General features: G+C 34.0%; 2 protein-coding genes across 8 annotated transcripts in view; one reads left to right on the forward strand and one right to left on the reverse strand.

Annotated features, from left to right (window-relative positions):
• Positions 1-20174, forward strand: part of PCDH15 (protocadherin related 15) — a 751961-nt gene that overhangs the window by 658725 nt on the left and 73062 nt on the right. For all 7 annotated transcript variants that reach the window (XR_014230935.1, XM_082339387.1, XM_082339383.1 and 4 more), the window contains one exon: positions 5770-5897. Coding sequence is in view for 6 of the 7 variants with exons in the window: in XM_082339387.1 (XP_082195513.1) it covers positions 5770-5897 (128 nt within the window). In the remaining variant the exon portion in view is untranslated. The remainder of the gene's footprint in view (positions 1-5769; positions 5898-20174) is intronic.
• The window catches only part of LOC309635420 (uncharacterized protein), a gene marked incomplete at its 5' end in the record, with an annotated part of 576760 nt that overhangs the window by 43699 nt on the left and 512887 nt on the right, over positions 1-20174 (reverse strand). The gene's annotated exons all lie outside the window — the stretch shown is intronic.

Genomic DNA, 20174 nt, shown 5'->3' on the forward strand with positions numbered 1-20174 from the left:
TCAGCTATGATTCTGAATTTTAAGATAAAATGATTCTTTATAGGCTTGTAATGTCCACAGAATATTTTTACATCAAATACTGCATAGTGTGTGTCTTTCTCAAAGACTGTAGACTTTTTAAAATAAGTTCTTCATAAATTTGTAGTCCTGTCATGTAAACAAAAGTATGGATAATTAATATGGTACCTTTACTGTCTTCCAACAGTATTTCATACTATTTAAATTCTTCTATTTGCAGTAAAAATATATGTATTTTTCCACTACATTATTCGATATTCCATATGTAATATCCCACATGAAAAAAATTTCTTTTATAATTCAGTGCTAGAAATTATTATTTTTTAAAATTTCATGGTATTAATATTCTTCCTCATTCAGATAAAAATAATAATAATAATAATAATACTCTCTCTCCTGCCTCGAGAGTCAGGAAGCTCTGAGACATATTTGAAATAGTGACGCCATCATGTACTGTATTTAGTGCTTTACATTTATTCATTCATTTTACCATGTTGTTGTTGAGAAACTTTAACTCAGAAAGGGTAAGTAGCCCGTGTAAGGTCACACCATGTACATGGAGTATTACTGGCGTTTGACCCAGGCTCTGGCTCCATAGCTTGTGCTTAAATTTGTTTATTTCCCAGTTTACAACTACAGCAGTTTTATTGGTCCTTATGGCTCCTGTATTAAACTGCTTTTGTGGAAAGAGATGGAGTTTAATAGATACAAATGAATTAAAATAGTGTTTGTTTATTCTGAATGGAAACATACTGAGCTAAAAGTCATCATCGTTCCCGTTGCAAATGCCTCTAAATGCATCAATGTGGTCTCATAGCATTAGCACAAAATGCTAGCAATGCCAGTGAAAAGAAATAATATTGCATTCTTAGCTTCTGTTTTGTTGGTTACTGTTTACAGGGAAACTTAGTTTATTAAATTTTCCTAATGGGAAAAATACGTTAATATAGACCCAAAGCCAAACTTTAATTAATATTTAGAATATTACTCCCCTGATTATCTCATCACTATAGTTGTAAAATTGTCAGTGTCGTCATTTTCTTCACTAAAAGACTTAGCTAAAAATCAAGTGTATATTATAGTAATCTGAGTGTGAGTTTTTGAAGCCAGTAGTTACATGCAATTATTTCTTTAATTCAGTTATTAACCTTTCATCCAACACATATACAAAAATGTATGTTTTAGATACAAGCAATTAAAATCATGCAAAAACTAATTAAATCAACATCAAAGCTAAATTAGAAAACTACTAAAATGAACCTCAAAATATTCTCTCTTGCTGCTTAACTACTTAAAATAAGCATTGTATATAAATATGACTAAGTACAATTCTTGCAGAGCAGAAAGCTGAGAGATAAGAAACAGTGACTTTTCTCATTCTAACATACTTAATAACTTATTTTTCAAAAGATCATGTAAATATATTATATTCCTAATTCCATCTAATGAACACACTATAACACATTTCTTCTATACTTTTTTTTCAAACTCGATTCTCTTAGTGAATAACTGTCTATAAACCCTTTAGTAAGATCAGATTACATGCTTATCTCAGATGATCCTTTTGTTCTTAAACATTACTTTATCTATAGAAATAGTCATTTATCTGGCAAATAAACTAAGGCAGAGGAACAGAGAGGAAGTTAACAATAGTGTAAGTACCAAGAATCTTCAGGGTAATTCCAGACAGCCCACGGAATTATGAATGGTTTTAGATTTAGTATTTTCCTAATATTAAACTTTAAAAAAAGTCTGTTATCTTTAAGAGAGATATCCTTACTCTTAACAACAACATGCGGTTGCTTGGCACTATGATTTTTTAAGGGCTTAAATATGTATCATCTCATTTCATTTATGGGGATAAAATACAGTGATTCATTCTATTTAAGCGAATATCGGGTAGGGGAGTGGTAGCAATTTTAGTCTAATTCAACATTTATTAAACACCTACTGTGTAGAAGTCATGGTGCTTCTAAAATTTAGTTTGCCAGTAAAGCACATACAAAAATAGTATTAAAGGAAAAATAGCATAAAAGATATTTGTGTGTGTGTGTGTATGTGCACTTTAAAGAGGATCTAACTTTGATCTCTTGGCACCAGCAAAGTAACAAATATGTAACTCTGGTATTCCAAGCATTTTTTTGAAAGTTCTGCGCAATAGAAGCACATTATGATACAATTCAAAAAAAAAAAATCTATGTAATGTGTTAGACCACAAAGAATATTTAACAATAAGAAAAACACCGTCCTTGGCTTCAAGGTTTTACAGTCTAATCTAGTGTATGTTTTCTCTCAGACTAAGCTCCTGTATTCCCAAATATTACAGTCAATATTTCTTTGATGTTTATATGCTAGTAATAATTAGAGATATGGTTGGAGTTCACAGCATACAGATTGAGGGAATGTCAGGAACAGATGCCAACAGGCAGTGACAGGGGTGGAGGTGAATGGGATTGAACCCCTGACTTTAAAGAACGCAGTGAAGATGGTGATGACCAATGTTTGATCAAATAATTGCAGCCCATTTTGATTGAGTCCCATATCGAAGGCATGTGCACGTAAATGGGCTCAGGAGAGAGCATTGTTATATATTTACACACACTTTCCATTTTATCTTTATTCCTCTAGCCAATCTCTCTCTCGCTCTCTCTCATTTTAACTAGGGTTTTTCAACCTCATCACTATTGACATTTTGGGCTGGGTAATTTTTTGTCATAGGGGCTTGTCCTGTTCATCACTGGATATTTCTCAGTATCTCTGGCCTCTACCAACTAAATTCCAGTAGCACTCCCCCCACTGCCCCACCCTCTATAGTTATTACTACCAGAAATGTCTCTGGATGGGCAAAATCAATCATGGTCTAGAACCATTGCTTTAACTCCTTGGAACATTATTCAGAAAGTATTTTATGAGAACCTGATGCAATGCAGGCAGTAGGTTGGTCATGTGGATAGAAGAAACAGATTCATCTTGAGAATAATAAGGGTTCCCTAAGAAGAGAAAACTAACCATACAGAATTAATTATTAAAAGGAAAGGAAAGGGAAAAATATCCAAACCAAATTTCGTCTTGAAAACCATAGAGTCAAGTTAAAGTTAATGGTATTTTGACTATCAGTTACTCTTCGGAACATTTTTCACCTTGTTTAGGATGTCTAACATAGAACAGAAGATCTATTCAAGGAGTTTTACATCCTGACTTGTATTTCCTTTTCTGAGCTTTACTTCTTAGTAGTTCTATTTTCTCTTTCTTTAAACTAGTAAGTCCCAGGAACGTAGCTCACATTTCCTTGCTTCAAGGGTCACTTCTGGAACTTCCTGACTCAACCCAAAGGTACTGCCCAAAGAGAAGTTTCTCTCATACAAAACTGGAGAAAAAGAATGTCAGTGAAGGAAGGGAAATGAGGCACTGGGCCCCAAAGTGCATAGAAGGATACAATGTCTTTTAACCAAAACACTTGCCAAGCAATCTTTCATCCAGTTTATAATTTCCTTCATCCCCTGTGGTTCTCCTTGGAAGGCTGTCATTGTCTCACGCAACCATAAGGGAGACTGCAAGAGGGTATTAGGTCATCAAGCCCTTGTGTTGTCCTTCTCACAGTATTCTCTTATCCATTTTATCAAAACCACTTTCCTTTCTCCCCCACCCACCCTGCATCTTTCTTTCTTGTTCTATGCTTCATAACTACCTTAAAAAATGATATAATATGGAGGGAAAAAAAAGATTCTGCAAATACTCAAGGAGGTAAATAGTAGATTCCCTTAAATGAATTTAAATGAGAGTTGCTTCCAAGTTTCTGCCTTAGAAATAATCAAAACCCAAATTAGGTGAAAGATCATGATACAGTCCTTAGTCCTTACACACGCCTAGTGAAAGTGTATGAGCCTCAGAAATCTATGGTGTCATGGACATTGTATGTTAATGAATCAGAAAATCTAAGTGAATGCTATTCTAGTGATTAAACTATAGGGGTACTTTAATTATTTTTGGACTGGCCAACATTTATTTTATGTTCCTTAATTAGATACATCACAATTTCCACCCTCCTGCTTTATTCAAGTATAATTGACAAACTGTATATATTTAAGTTGTACAATGTGGTGTTTTGATATATATTGTGAAATGATTACCACAAGTTAGTTTTCACATCCATCAACTCACATTTGTGTCCTGTTGTGTGTGTGTATATGTGTGTGTTTGGTGAGAACATTTTAAATCTATTCTCTTAGCAGATTTAAGTACATAGTACAGTATTATTAACTATCATCACCATGCTGTGCTTTAGATCCTCAGTTTTAGTTTGACTTACTTTTTTAAAAAGATTATCAAATTAGCTCCTTTGATTCCAGAAGTTAAAAATTGCTACTAAGATGAAAATGGGTTTCAATTTGGATGAACTCTGCTGGTGGCTGACCAGGGTGCAATTTGAAGCCCTGGTACTGTAGGATAGAGAAGCATAGTCTATCATTAACCTTACTTCCCTGCTGGTATGCTTCTTTGTTGACCTAGTAAGCTTTTCTTTTTGATTCTAGCTTCTCCAGTTCAGGAATGGTGAGAAAGAGACCAATAGGGGAGAAACTAAATGAGTAGCAGTAGGACAGGTGTAAAACCTTGTGGTTAACTCTCTTGTCTCACTGACCTTTCCCAAGTTAAACAAAAAGGAGCCTTTTTCTAAATTCTTACTAGGACAATGAAGATTATTCATTCATTTAATCGACACATATATTATACACCCATGATCCACCCACTGTGCTAGTAGGTTGGTGTTAATTAGTCATAGCTGAGGATACGATAAAGCAATAACATCTGGGTGTGCCTGATAGTTTGTAGATCAACTGCCGTATATTTGATCCTATTTGAAATGCATGAGAAAAGTTTACGTAGATAATACATCAAAATACTTATGTAATTTGAATCTACTTTTTGCAAAATGTTTACCACTTATTCCTCATTTTATCTGGTTTGTAAGTTATTTTCATTTATCAGATTCTTTGTAAAGGGTCATTCGTGGACTAGTAAAAAGTACTACATTTTTCCTTAAAAGTGTGATGATTGAGGGAGTGAGATTTTAACATGTGGTGATGAAATGTATTCTTTGTGGTATATTTAATGTGGTTTAAATTACAAAACCCAGTATTTATAAGTCATACAATAATCATCTCTCCAGTTAAATCTTTTCCAATGAATGCTAGATAGCCTCTAACGCACGATAAAATTTGTTTTCCCTTTGTGGAAATAAGCACCTCACCCAAACATTGTTTACTTCTAATCGTAATATATATATATATATAATACTACATGTTAAGCTAAGAGAATATCATTGCTAGTTTTATACTTAAGAATAAAAATATTTTTAAATTTATGGCAGACTATTATCACATAAGGTGTTTTGTATATTCGTGTCACTTTGGTGTAATTTGTGATGTGTGTGAAGTATTTGTAAATATGAAAGGTTGAATTGTTCTATTAAAATTAGCAGAACACAATACTTTAGTGTCTATTAAATCAAGTAAGATGAATTAACAAGACATTATAATTAAAAGAAATAGCAGCAACTTAACATTATGTTGCCAGAAACATCATTATCAATGTCCTCTTTGGGTATGGGGTATTAGGCATGCCAGTTAGGAATGACTTTCTGATTTAAGTTTCTTCCACTGTTCAAAAGAAAGTACAATAATTATTTACTCCAGTCCATCTTTTTCTAATGAATGACCATCAATAAAAAATATATTATTTCTTTTCCTCCAGGCAATACAGCTAAAGTGTATATTGAGATTCAGGATGAAAATGATCATCCCCCAGTGTTTCAGAAAAAATTCTACATTGGAGGTGTATCTGAAGATGCAAGAATGTTTGCTTCTGTGCTCAGAGTTAAGGTATGAGAACATTTATTAAGATACAGAACTAAAAAGTAAAAACAAAGAGATCATATTTTGTAGATAAACTATAACCATGTAATTTATATTAACTGAGTACATATTCATAGTTTAAACAAAAGTCTGAAGCAGATATATGAGTTTAATTAGTCAAACTAAATACAAATTAATTATGAGGTGAATACTAAGAAACTTTTTGTGCTTTATTTTTACTATAAAAATAGGAACAAATTATTTATGATGTTTTACATTGAGTAAGATATTAAAATGTCTGTTTTCCTAGTAGATTTGTATGCCTTTAATATTCAGGTTTAATTTACAATAACTCCAAAGATTCTCAAAATGGAGTTTCTTGTAGCAAATATAAAATTACTATTTTCTGATTGAAGAAATGATGTAATAAATTTTGTAATTCTTTTTTCTGCAATAATTTTTTAAAATTCAAGATGCTCATTAAATCAATGTAAAAAATAACAATACTAACACTACTAACATTAGTACTTTAGTAAAGATTTTTTAAAACCTTCATATGTAAGAAATTTTAGAATTTAAAAACACAATGTCATAGACTAAAGTTGATAATTTTCAATTTTTCTTTAGTTAATTATCAAATATGTTTTCAGATTTATTCAATAGTTAGTACGTAAAGTTGAAATAGTTTTATAACTAAAAAATAAATTTTTAAATATTGCACTACACTGAGGAAATTTTATAGGCTATGGGATTTTAGATTATTAATTACAGAGTTATATTTCTGAAGTTATTTTAATAATCAATTTTTAAAATAGCTATTAGCATATAAACATAAAACCTAAATATTTCTAAGCAAATCCAGCTATTTATTGCCTCTAGTTTTGCACATGAGTAGTTGCCTTTCTTTCCCTATTACCAGGAGCACCATGATTGAACTCTTCTTACATATGATTTTATCACCTTAACATCCTTAAGTAAGAAAGAGAAAAATCAACCAAGCAAATAAAGCATGTGTGTTGTACTTGCAAAATAGCTCTTCCACAGTGCCAAATTCTGACTCCTGATTTGAATCACCAGTTGCAACTAAAATTGGTGTACAAATTTATGTCAATTACATTATATCTAACTTTCATTATGATTTACAGGTAACAGTCCTTTGTAGTTGATTTTTATCTTATTTTACATTTTAGTCCTATTAACGATTGGTTCAGTTTATTCATTTAGTCGGTAAATAATTTTTGAGTATTTATAGTATGAGTTGTTGTAGAAGTTGGACATAGAGCAACTGAAAAATAATCAAACAAAAAACCCCCAAACTTCCCACCCTAGTAATGCAAACAAACTAATAGAAGAAACAAATTGTAGATCAAGAAAACAAGAGCTATTAACATAAAGTCATGTGGTCAAGAGAGACTTCTCTATTTCTAGGTAAGGAGCATTCTGGGCATTCCAATATAAAGTCTCTAAACTTGGAGGGAATTTGGGGAGGTCAGTGTGACTGAAAAAGAGTGGCTGGGGATGAGACTGGAAATGCAGCCCAGGACTAGAATATGGGATTTATTCTAGATGTGCTTAGAAGGAAAGTCTTTGAATGGTTTTGTCTAGAAGTGTGACATAATCCAATATAAAAGGATTATTCTGGATGTTGTGCAGGGTGGGATGTGGGAGTAGGTACACAGTGTTTTTAGACAAGAGTAGAGACAGAGCCCAATGCATCACTAGTCCAGGCAAGATTTGGTAGTGGCTTGAACCATGGTGTAGAATGGGGAGATGATGAGAAGGAAGTAAAAAGGAAGCCAAAAGGATTTGCTGATGGATTATATGTGGGGCATTAGAGAAAATCAAGGATGACTCTGAGGGTTTTGTTCTGAACGGGTCCCCATCGCTCCCTCGGGAATTATGGTGCAAAAATCAAGAGTTCACTTTAGGATATTTCATGTTTGTGAGGCATTTTCAATATGCAAACATAATTTTTGGCAAGATGGTTACAGATGCTGATTTAGATTCAGGAAAGAAATTTCAGACCAGGATGAAATCATGATATTAAGAAAATGGGTGTAGGTAGAAAAGTCCAGGGACTTCCCTGGCGGTCCAGTGGTTAAGACTTCGCCTTTCAATGCAGGGTGTGCGGGTTCGATCCCTGGTTGGGGAGCTAAGATCCCACATGCCTCGCGGCCAAAAAACCAAAACATAAAACAGAAGCAATATTGTAACAAATTCAATAAAGACTTGAAAAATGGTCCACATAAAAAAAAAAAATCTTAAAAAAAAAGTCCAAAGACTAAGCCTTAGGAACTCAATACTTAGAGATCAGGAAGAGGATTCATCAAATGATGCTGAGAAATTGCTGCCATGAGGTAGCAAGAATACTAGGAAAATGTATAATAGGGTCCCTGAGACTCGTAAGAACTAGATTGATGAAAGAGGGAGTGATCAACTGTCAAGCACTGCTGTGAATAGAATGCCCCTGTGGATTTTTACATGACCACTCATGCTAATAGAAGTAATATTGTAGTGGAGAAAAAAAATAAGCTACATGCTAAAATATTCCATTAATAAAGGGGATTATTCAAGAAACCTGTAGATGACGGCAGTAAGAGAATTTAATGGGTGATATTATCTAATGATGGCATTTACTTCAGAAGAATTGGGAGAAGGTGGCAAAGGAGATGGAATAACGTTCTAGAAGCAGTGATTCAGAGACAGGACACATGCCACCTATCTACCTCTAGGCATTGTGCTATGTCAAATATGGGAGCCACTTTTTGAGTCAGCCTTAGAAAGCAATATCGTACGTAGGGGAGAGGACCAAGGTGGGAAGAGTAAAAAAGTAATGGTAATATTTAAAGGGAAGGTTGAATATTTAGGGGATATTGCTGATGATGGACTATGAATTCCAAGGTATCCTGGTGAAAGGTTGGTGGTGGAAGTAAAGGTGAAGTGGGAAACTGAATCACATTAGGGTGTGCGAAGAGCTACATGGGAAGAAATATCTGGGAGGTGAGAGGTGCGTCGGAGAGAAGCCATGGACTACTTTTGATGATGTAGAGAGGGATGGGATTGATTGTTTCTCCAGGACTACCAAGAATTCTATAGGACAGTCCTTTCTTCAATCGATCAGTGGGTTATTCAGGCTAGGGAGAGGGGTCCTTTTCAGGAAACCAATTTCATGCCATATAATGTTCTATGTAGGAGGGGAGACAGAGAGAGAGAGAAGGGATGTGAGAAAAAGCATAGCAATGTATTGATGCAAGTATATGCTGTTATGATTAATTCAGTTAGGAAAGCACAAATTGTTATGTGGATTCAAGGGAAGGAGACATTTTCATTGGTAAAGAACATAAATATTTTCCTGGGGGATGAAGAATTTGAGTGACACTGAAGAGCCATTAGACTTTCTCAAAGTGAAATAAATGAGGAGAATAGTCTAAGCAGAGGAAACACAAAGCCAAACCCAGAAAAAAACAAAGTGCAGAGTGTGTTTGTGGAACAGTGATAGGAGGCAAGGACCTTAGGAAGTGATGGGGGTAATAAATCTTCAGTGGTGAACATTTTCAAATGCTGCCTTTAGCCTTGAAGCCTGGAAGCTTCTCCTTTCCAAATTTAATCGGAGTGAAAGTGAGTTAAGCAGGTCTTTTCAATTCATACTTAGGGCAGCAAAAAATGTTATTAGAAATAGCCCTGGATCAGGGCCAGCCAAGCCCTGATCCTGGCAGATGATTTAAAAAACAGGGAAGCAGCCTACGATTGTGAAAGAGGCTTTTTACCACTTACTGTATAATATTGGGGCAATGTTAGATTTTATCCACCATACACGCAAGTTAAATTTTTTTAGTCCATCATGAAATCATAAAGATAAATTTTTAAAGGTTGTGTTATGTGTAGGAAGGGGAAGAGGAAACATATTACAGGATTTACTAAGAAATATGAGACTAAAATATCAATGAATAAAACAATACTTACTATTTTCAAATATGGACAGTGGATTAAAGGCATTACTAAAAGTATGTTAGGAGAAAGGCAACACAATGAGAGCATTATTGAAATTAATTATCCAATATAAGTGATAGTAAAAGAAGGAAAATTTTGTATATATATATATATATATAGGTTTGTGTGTGGGTGCGCTCTGAAATGGTATACCTAATATGCTTAGAGACCTATTTAAATTTTTTTTTAAGAAAATATACATTGTATACCTAGTGTGTGTTGAAAATACAGAGACAAACAAAACAGACTGTCCTTCTGCCTTTATATAGTTAGCATTCTAATAAACTAGACCAAAAAAGCAACTAATTATTAAGGCTTTTATTTAAGCACACATGTAAAGATTTGGATTCTGGCTCAATGATATGAATGTTCATATCATGTTAAAGTAATTCCTGGATTGTGTCAAAGGACACAGAACAAGAGAATTAATTAGGGACTATCTGCTACATTTGCTATGGTTTAATGCTGATAACTTTGTCACAACTGATTCTTCAAAACTGATTTCCATTGATCACACCAATCAGTCATTTTAATTGCAGGGAGAGAGAGAAGAAAATCAACTTGTAATTTTTCTCTTCAGTCTTTAATACAAGAATTAATGTCCCCTAAAAGTATCACCCTTAGCATATACCCAAAAGAATTGAAAGCAGGGACTCAAACAGGTATTTGTATATCAGTGTTCATAGCAGCATTATTCACAATAGCTAAAAGGTGGAAACAACCCATATGTCCAGTAATGGATGAATGGATAAGCAAAGTGATTGCTTTACAATGTTGTGTTAGTTTCTGCTGTAAAATGAAGTGAATCAGCTATATGTATACATATATCCCCTTCCTCTTGGTCCTCCCTCCCCACCCCCATCCCACCCATCTGTGTCATCACAGGGCACCAAGCTGAGCTCCCTGTGCTTTATAGCAGGTTCTCAGTAGCTATCTATATTACACATGGTAGTGTATTTATGTCAAACCAAATCTTCCAATTCATCCCACCCTCCCCTTCCCCCACTGTGTCCACGTGTCCATTCTCTACATCTGTGTCTCTATTCCTGCCCTGCAGACAGGTTCATCTGTACCATTTTTCAAGATTCCACAAATATGCATTAATATATGATATTTGTTTTTCTCTTTCTGACTTACTTCACTCTGTATGACAGACTCTAGGTCCATCCACATCTCTACAAATGACCCAATTTCATTCCTTTTTATGGCCGAGTAATATTCCATTATATATGTACCACATCTTCTTTATCTGTTCATCTGTCAATGGACAGTTAGGTTGTTTCCATGTCCTGGCTATTGTAAATAATGCTGCAATGGACATTGTGGTACATGTGACTTTTTGAATTATGGTTTTCTCAGGGTATATGCCCAGTAGTGGGATTGCTGGGTCATATGGTAGTTCTATTTTTAGCTTTTTAAGGAACCTCCATACTATTCTCCACAGTGGCTGTATCAATTTACATTCCCATCAACAGTGCAAGAGGCTTTCCTTTTCTCCACACCCTCTCCAGCATTTATTGTTTGTAGATTTTTTGATGATGGCCATTCTGACAAGTGTGTGATGATACCTCATTATAGTTTTGATTTGCATTTCTCTAATAATTAGTGATATTGAGCATCTTTTCATGTGCCTCTTGGATGTCTTCTTTAGAGAAATGTCTATTTAGGTCTTCCACCCATTTTTGGATTGGGTTGTTTGGTTTTTTGATGTTGAGCTGTATAAGCTGTTTATATATTTTGGAGATTAATCCTTTGTCCATTGCTTCGTTTGCAAATATTTTCTCCCATTCTGAGGGTTGTATTTTTGTCTTGTTTATGGTTTTCTTTGCTGTGCAAAAGCTTTTAAGTTTAATTAGGCCCCATTTGCTTGTTTTTGTTTTTATTTTCATTACTATAGGAGGTGGGTCAAAAAAGATCTTGCAGTGATTATGTCAAAGAGTGTTCTTCCTATGTTTTCCTCTAAGAGTTTTATAGTGTCTGGTCTTACATTTAGGTCTTTAATCCCTTTTGTGTTTATTTTTGTGTATGGTATTAGGGAGTGTTCTAATTTCATTCTTTTACATATAGCTTTCCAGTTTTCCCAGCACCACTTATTGAAGGGACTATCTTTTCCCCATTGTATATTCTTGCCTCCTTTTTCATGGATTAGGTGACCATAGGGGCGTGGGTTTATCTCTGGGCTTTCTGTCCTGTACCATTGATCTATATTTCCGTTTTTGTGCCAGTACCATACTGTCTTGATGACTGTAGCTTTGTAGTATAGTCTGAAGTCCGGGCTCCTGATTCCTCCAGCTCCGTTTTTCTTTCTCAAGACTGCTTTGGCTATTTGAGGTCTATTGTGTTTCCCTACAAATTGTAAAATATTTTGTTTTAATTCTGTGAAAAATGCCAGTGGTAGTTTGATAAGGATTGCATTGAATCTGTAGATTGCTTTGGGTAGTATAGTCATTTTCACAATATTGATTCTTCCAATCCAAGAATATGATATATCTCTCCACCTCTTTGTGTCATCTTTAATTTCCTTCATCAGTGTTTTATAGTTTTCTGAGTACAAGTCTTTTGCCTCCTCAGGTAGGTTTATTCCTAGGTATTTTATTCTTTTTGTTGCAATGGTAAATGGTATTGTTTCCTTAATTTCTCTTTCTGATATTTCGTTGTTAGTGTATTAGAATGCAAGAGATTTCTGTGTATTAATTTTGTATCCTGCAACTTTACTGAATTCATTGATGAGCTCTAGTTTTCTGGTGGCATCTTTAGGATTATCTGTGTATAGTATCATGTCATCTGCAAACAGTGACAGTTTTACTTCTTCTTTGCCAATTTGTATTCCTTTTATTTCTTTTTATTCTCTGATTGCTGTGGCTCAAATTTCCAAAACTATGTTGAATAATAGTGGTGATTGTGGGCATCCTTCTCTTGTTCCTGATCTTAGAGGAAATGCTTTCAGTTTTTCACCATTGAGAATGATGTTTGCTGTGGGCTTGTCGTATATGGCCTTTATTATGTTGAGGTAGGTTTCCTCTATGCCTAGTCGCTGGAGAGTTTTTATCATAAATGGGTGTTGAATTTTGTCAAAAGCTTTTTCTGCATTTATTGAGATGATCATATAGTTTTTAGTCTTTAATTTGTTAATATGTTGTATCACATTGATTGATTTGCATATATTGAAGAAGCCTTGCATCCCTGGGATAAACCCCACTTGATCATGGTGTATGATCCTTTTAATGTGTTGTTAGATTCTGTTTGCTCGTATTTTGTTGAGGATTTTTGCCTCTGTGTTCATCAGTGATATTGGTCTGTAATTTTCATTTTTTGTTGAACATTGATAACTAAAATATGCTAATGAAAAATGACTGATAAATTTCATTACATCAGAATAACGGACTACAATGACAAAGACCATACAAAAGATTAAAATACAAGCAATTAGCTGAAAGAAAATATTTACAACATATATTTAAAAAAAAAAAACTCAAAGAAACAGTTTCCAGAATATAGAAAGAACTTTAAAACAGCAACTATTTATCCAATAAAAACAAGGTTGAAAAGTCATGAATATTTGTCAAATTATTCAAAAATTTCTGTGTGAGGTAAGAAAGATTAAGCTAGACCTTTGAATATTAACTTTTTTGTTCCTCTTGGGCTGTTGGAAAATACTAGTCAGTGAATATTATTTGTTAATAACAATAGCTGCCATTTATTTGTCTTTATTACTTTTCTGAGAACTGTGAAAACCTTTATTTTAGCCTACCAAAAGTGTTTAAATAAAGAATCAAACGAATAAAACAAACAAATAAACACACTTACCTATAAAGTAGATGCAGTTATTCCTTGTTTTATTGTTGGAAAAGTTGAAGATTAGTAACGTTATATAGCTTTCCAAGTATTACTCAGCCAATAACCAATGAAGTCAGAATTAAAAGTTTAAGTTTACCTTAGTTCAAGGCCTTTTCTTGTAATCTCTATATCACATTGCTTTCTATGGGAAGTGAGGAGTAGTATCTTGGCAGGGGTAGAATGTTGGCAGAAAATAACATATTAAGTTCCTATGAAAAACTTGGAGATAATTAACATGGCAACTAACTACTTCTCAAATTGAGATGACCTCTGTGAATTATGACCCCCTCTATTAAGGTAACAAGTCAGATCTGTTTTTAGAAACACTTTTCAATTTATTAGCTAATTTGTCTAGTTTATTGCATGTCTTTTTAACTGCAACCGATAGCCTAATTTAATACAAATATAGGGACAAGTTAAATGTGATCAAGAATAATTTAAATCTTTCTGAAGTATGAAGATATTTTGCAGAAGTTAATGCAATAAGGATTAATCCCTCCTTATAAGTTGCAGATATGAAAAATTCAGTGTCAGAAAAATTGAATTAAAATGTAGACTTGATTTCCACTGAAAGTCAAAAAGACCGTGAACATTACATCTTTGAGTTAATAAATAAGCCAGATTCAAGAAATTTATGGACTGAAAGAAAGTAATATTTCAAAAAAGCATCAGGAAAGGGAGCATTCTGACCAATCTCTAATTCTTTATTACATTGCCTAAATAAGCTTGGAATGACAGTGAGAGATTTTAGCAGAATGATGCTGGTGAGAGAAAAAAAGCCACAGCCATGGTTGGCACAATGCTCTGCCACCTCCCAGGTAGAACAGCGCTGGGCTGGAGTCAAATCACTTGGATTCAGTCCCAGATCTGCTCTTAACTCTCTATGGAACATTACACCTCATCACTCTGGGCCATAGTTGTCTTCTCTTATGCAAATACTACTTTAGAACTAGGTGCCCTTAAACATCTATAACCGTTTCTGATGGTTTGCATGTTATTTACCTTAGGAAGATTACAGTGTGGGAAAAAAAAAGCCAAGTACCCTAAGAGAATTGTTATATTTGAGAACTACATTTTAAAGGTCAAATTCTGAAATCCAAAACACCACTTATTTTTCACAGTTTTTATGGTTTATGTCACTTGAAGCTGGTGGATTATTTTATGACAATTTCTCCCTAGTTGCTCTATATAACAAAGATATAAACAAGTACCAGTCTGAAATTCCCATGAACTAGTAATTTTGATTCCCCTTTGCCAACTCTGGGAAACCCAGCTTTATACAAACACTACTTATTGTTTCAAGAGTGATGTTTCTTAGGAGATCTTACCATTGGTTTCCTTCATGGTTAGCATGCCACCTAACTTTCTATGGTTTGTACCTTGAACAAAGTGAATGTACATAGGTGCCTGAGGGCTCATTGCCTTCTTGGCTATAACCCTATAACTGAATTATTATCTATCTCTCTATCTATCTCTCTATCTATATAATTTAGATATTATATTGTTATCATGTATCTATGTGCTTGTTTTCTCTACTAGAATTCAAATTTCATCTAAGCAAGTATCATGCTTTCTCACAAACTTAATGACATTATAGATACATTGGGCTTAACATCTTAAAGTGGTGTTAGAAATTTTATTTACTTTTACATGTAGTTATGCCTTTTAATATGTTTAATCAAGACTTTCCATGTAATACTTGAATGAATTATTGACTTTCAGATAAGTAAAATACACTTTAAATTAAACTCTCTTGGGCCTGGTTACAGCACTGAGAGTGACAGGACCTATCATTTCTCTGGTAATTTCCCTTCTTGTCAAAATTAGGAGCTTAGATTTGGTGATATCTTTATGAATCTATCACGGTTTTCCATTGATTTAACCGCTCTGGAGAAACCAAAGGTCAAGAAAATTATTTTTTCCTAACAACTGGTGTATTTTTGTTATATATTATTGTATCTTATGTATTTTTGGAAAAGACCTCATGTCTAGTTTTGAATTCCATGGAGTATATGCAAACAGATGGTTACTAACCACTCTGTGTCTAAGAGTCTATACATTCTAAGCCTGTATTTTCCCCTGTACAAGTTGAGAGATATGAACATAGCACCATCACCAGTTTCTGATGCATAACATTTGCCTCTTTTGGTCAGAACAAGCAGAAAATTATAGTTTTGTTGCTAGTATTATACATGGGCAAGACCACATCTATCTTTGTAGCCACAAATGGAGTTTCCAGATAAAATAATTCCACATATATGTTTTACTCTCTTTCTCTTCCCCTTCTCTGAAAAAATCTATCTTTTTATTATCCAGAAGAGAGATCTAAAATCATTTCATTTACATAGTAGTAACTCAATTTACAGTTGTTGGTTTGAATGTAACTTAAGAATTGCCTTAATTTTTATTGCTTAAAATAGGAATGGGACTATTTTTTTACAGGCTATAAATGTCTGAAGAATGACAAACTTGGGGTCCTTAAAAGTAGAGGAAAATAGCTGTCATAACTGGAAATTACCGAGAGTTTGAGAACTTTTTATGGGTTTCAAGCCATCAGGCATGTACATGAAGAAAAAATAGTTTATTTGGTGAATGTCCAAATAAACATTTGGACAAGGTGAATCATTTAACCTTCCCTAAATTAATTGGTGGCCCATATATTTCAAAGTCTGATCACACTTTAGTGAGATTAGAAATGTATTTAATGCTTGCATGTCTTTAAGATGATTAAATGTCTAACAATCCAAGGTATGGATGTGGAATATTATCTTTTGAATCAAGCTTGTAGAAGATTTTATATGTTGTTGAGCGGTGATGGTTATATATACATTCCTATATTATGTTTCAAGGACCATATCTTCCACCACCTGGTAGGAATATTGACAATCAGAATTCTTCTGAAATTTTCTGAAAATTCTTCTGAAATTTTTTAAACCTCCATTTAACTTTGTGCTGTACTGAACTGACACAGGAGACCTATAACACCAATCTTAGCAAAAATGATAAAAGTGAGCTTTTTAAAAGGGTTTTATTCATACTTCTCTAAATACACTTTATTTTTGAATTGCCTATTAGTACTGCCAATGAGAAGAGTAAAGTTCTAGATTTCCCTAAAATGTATTTTGAAGAAAATTCATTTCTAAAAAAGTCATAAAGAATGGATGACTCTCCCTAGTAATTCTCATGAACTTACATTAATGAAAACCAGCAGGCCTGGAGCAAGACTATGTACATAAAGAGAATATAATTTACATCGGTTAGTTAATAAGTCACTGTATATCTGAGAATTACAAAGAGACTTTTCAAATTTTTTTCAAAGACAGACACAGAAATGTCTGCAATCACAAAATGGCCTTCTAATGAATAGGAATAGTAAAACTCCAGAAATTCTCATCAAGTAGATCCTGAAACTTTATGTGGTTGCTACACTAATTTTTGTAAATTTATATCTCTTTTTATAGTGCCTCATTTTATTTGTTCCCAGGATTTTTTTTTTTTTTTCCTAGCAGTCATGGCCTCTTACAATCCCAGTGATCCATAAAAAGACAAAGTCAATGAGTTTCATAGTAATTTGAAAGACTTTATTACCACCTGAAGCCAATAGACCCGAAGATATGCTACAAGACAATATCAAAGATCTCCAATTCAGAGTATATAAGAACTCTAACAAACTGATGAGTGAAAACAAAACAAAACAAAGAGCTCAAGATAAAAAGATAGGAATCAGACTGGAATAGACCGCGCATAAAGATATAAAAATTGGCAAAAAAATGTATAAAGAGGAATTCAACTTTATTAACTACTAGGGAATTACAAAAGAAACCATAAGAAATCACCACATGTTCATCAGGATAGCTAAAATAAAAAAGACAAAACCAAATTTCAAAACAACTAAAGTTCTCAGATATTGCCGACGGGTTATAAATTGGAACAATATTTTGGAAAACAGTTTGACATCATCTACTAAGTGTGAACATATGCATATCCCCTAATTCATAATTTCTACCCCTAAGTTTTTACCCAACAAAAATGAATACATATGCTCATAAGAAATATGTACAAAAAACCCACTATTTGTAAATACGTTAACTGTCTGTAAAATCAAAAAGCTGCAAACAGGGCTTCCCTGGTGGTGCAGTGGTTGAGAATCTGCCTGCCAATGCAGGGGACACGGGTTCGAGCCCTGGTCTGGGAGGATCCCACATGCCACGGAGCAACTAGGCCCGTGAGCCACAATTGCTGAGCCTGCGCATCTGGAGCCTGTGCTCCGTAACAAGAGAGGCCACGATAGTGAGAGGCCCGCGCACCGCGATGAAGAGTGGCCCCCACTTGCCGCAACTGGAGAAAGCCCTCGCACAGAAACGAAGACCCAACACAGCCATAAATAACAGTACATACATTAATATATGTGAGCAAATGAATTCAGACAAAAAATACAAATTTCTTTAAGTCCCTTTATATAAAGTCCCAAAACAGGAAAAACTAATCTAATTAGAATAGTTGTTATTCTTAGGGGGAGACTGATAATGTGCTATTTCTTGATCTAGATGCTGGATAAGTCTAGAGATATAATTTGAAAAATAAAAATAAAAATTTTAAATGTTTAAACAGTGCTAAATTCATAAAAACAAAAGGTGGAAGGTTATTCAACTTTCTGGTAATTCAAGCTGTTTTTCTTGGAAGGTGTAAAATAATTCTGACCAAAGTAGAGGAGTTCATATTTTTCTTATTAGCCCTCTGTGTAGTTAATATTAAGGAATTATCTATTTTTAATTCTTAGTGAAACAATGCCACATAGTTTTCTTTTGATTTTTAGCAAGAAAGCATGTTTTGGGAAGATGGGACACTATGTTATTGGTGGCTGTGACTGAGAAATGCCAGTAATCAAGCATGGTGGGTTGAATCTGGAAGATGGTATTGATAGAGAGAATGCAAGTTGGTATGAACAAGCACATGGGATTATCTGGTTCTTGGTTTCAGAATCCAAAACTGTAAGCCAGAGAGATAAGATTTGGACCTAAAAATTGTGTAATCGTATCCACAGGTTAGAAACAGATTGCTAAGTCCTTGCAAGACACCTGAGCACAGGCAAAAGCCTTGCTGCTGTGTTATGATATAGAGCACTGACCAAGAATTTGAGCTGAGTAGGAAGAATAAGTGAGAGGGAACAGATTGAAGTTTTAGAAGAACCAGGTGAAAGGATTTAGGTACTCAGCAGAGAACAAGCATCACAGGAAACGTATAGTGTGCCTTCCAGACCTAGAAAGCCCCGTAGGTGAGCTCAGAACACACTCACTGCAGGGTTCAGTAACAAGGGCAAGGCCAGGTGATACTGAGACAACCACTTTTGAGGGAGGGGCTTTTTGTGGGTTTACAATTCTGGGTTAGCGCTAAAGTTAGAGAGTGGGATGACTGAGACCAAAAGTACAAAAAAAAGTACTTCTGTAGGCAGGAAATGAATAGAACAGGAATGCCTCTGCTCCTTCTATGACAGCAGGAATGACTTAGGGAACTAGGGAACTTTTCATTTAAGTTGACATTGATTAAAGTTTAATCAAATATTATGAATATGCTAAATCCCAAGACTATGAAATATCAGGTAAATGAATAAAAAACATAAAGGCCATAAAAATGAAGTTTTGATATTTAAATCTATATCTTTTCCAAAAACATAACGAAGAACACAAATCTGGATTTTTATCCTTTGGGCTACTACTGGGCTGTGTAACCTTGGACAAATTTCTTAATTTCTCTAAGCATCATGTCTACAAGCGATGGCAGTACTATCTAACAAATTTCTTATGTTATAAATTTTAAAAATGCATAAAAAGCATGAACACAGTGCCTGGCTCCCAGAAATCTCTCAATAAATATTCACAGTCATTATTAGTTATTTTATCTGAGTAGTTCTTTTTACCTATCAGATAATCATAATCTTAGACTCCAAATGTTCTTAATTCAGCATGCACAGTGCATATAAGTTATTAAAAACACAATTCTATTGAATGCTCAGGTATTTTATCATTGCCCTTGAAACCAAATAGTGGGCCTATCTTTCTAGAACTCACCTGTAGCATCAGTATGGACTACTAATTTTTCTTCTTACCTTAATGGTAGAATAAAGAATAATTATAAAAGCTGAAAGTTAATATTAAGATATTATCCCAATGAGAACTAATCAGTATAACTTTTTCAACTTACATATGAGGTGGTCAGTTCTCTTACATAAGCAATGATCATATTGATATTTTTGAAACATATTTATAAGTTTTAAATGAGTAGTATTATCTTAACACTGCATTATGAAGTATTTTTGTATATATTTTATTTATCAGTAATTGTCGATGGCTTGATATTTCCCTTTTAGGAAGCCATAGCAAATTTAAGGAAAAAAAAATCTCTATATATACAGGTGTGAGGTTTGAGAAGCAAAGCCTAACAGCACAGCTAGGAGAAATTTCAGCCTTCAGATAGTAC

This window comes from Balaenoptera borealis (assembly GCF_965194805.1).
Source record: "Balaenoptera borealis genome assembly, chromosome: 10".
Classification (NCBI taxonomy): domain Eukaryota; kingdom Metazoa; phylum Chordata; class Mammalia; order Artiodactyla; family Balaenopteridae; genus Balaenoptera; species Balaenoptera borealis.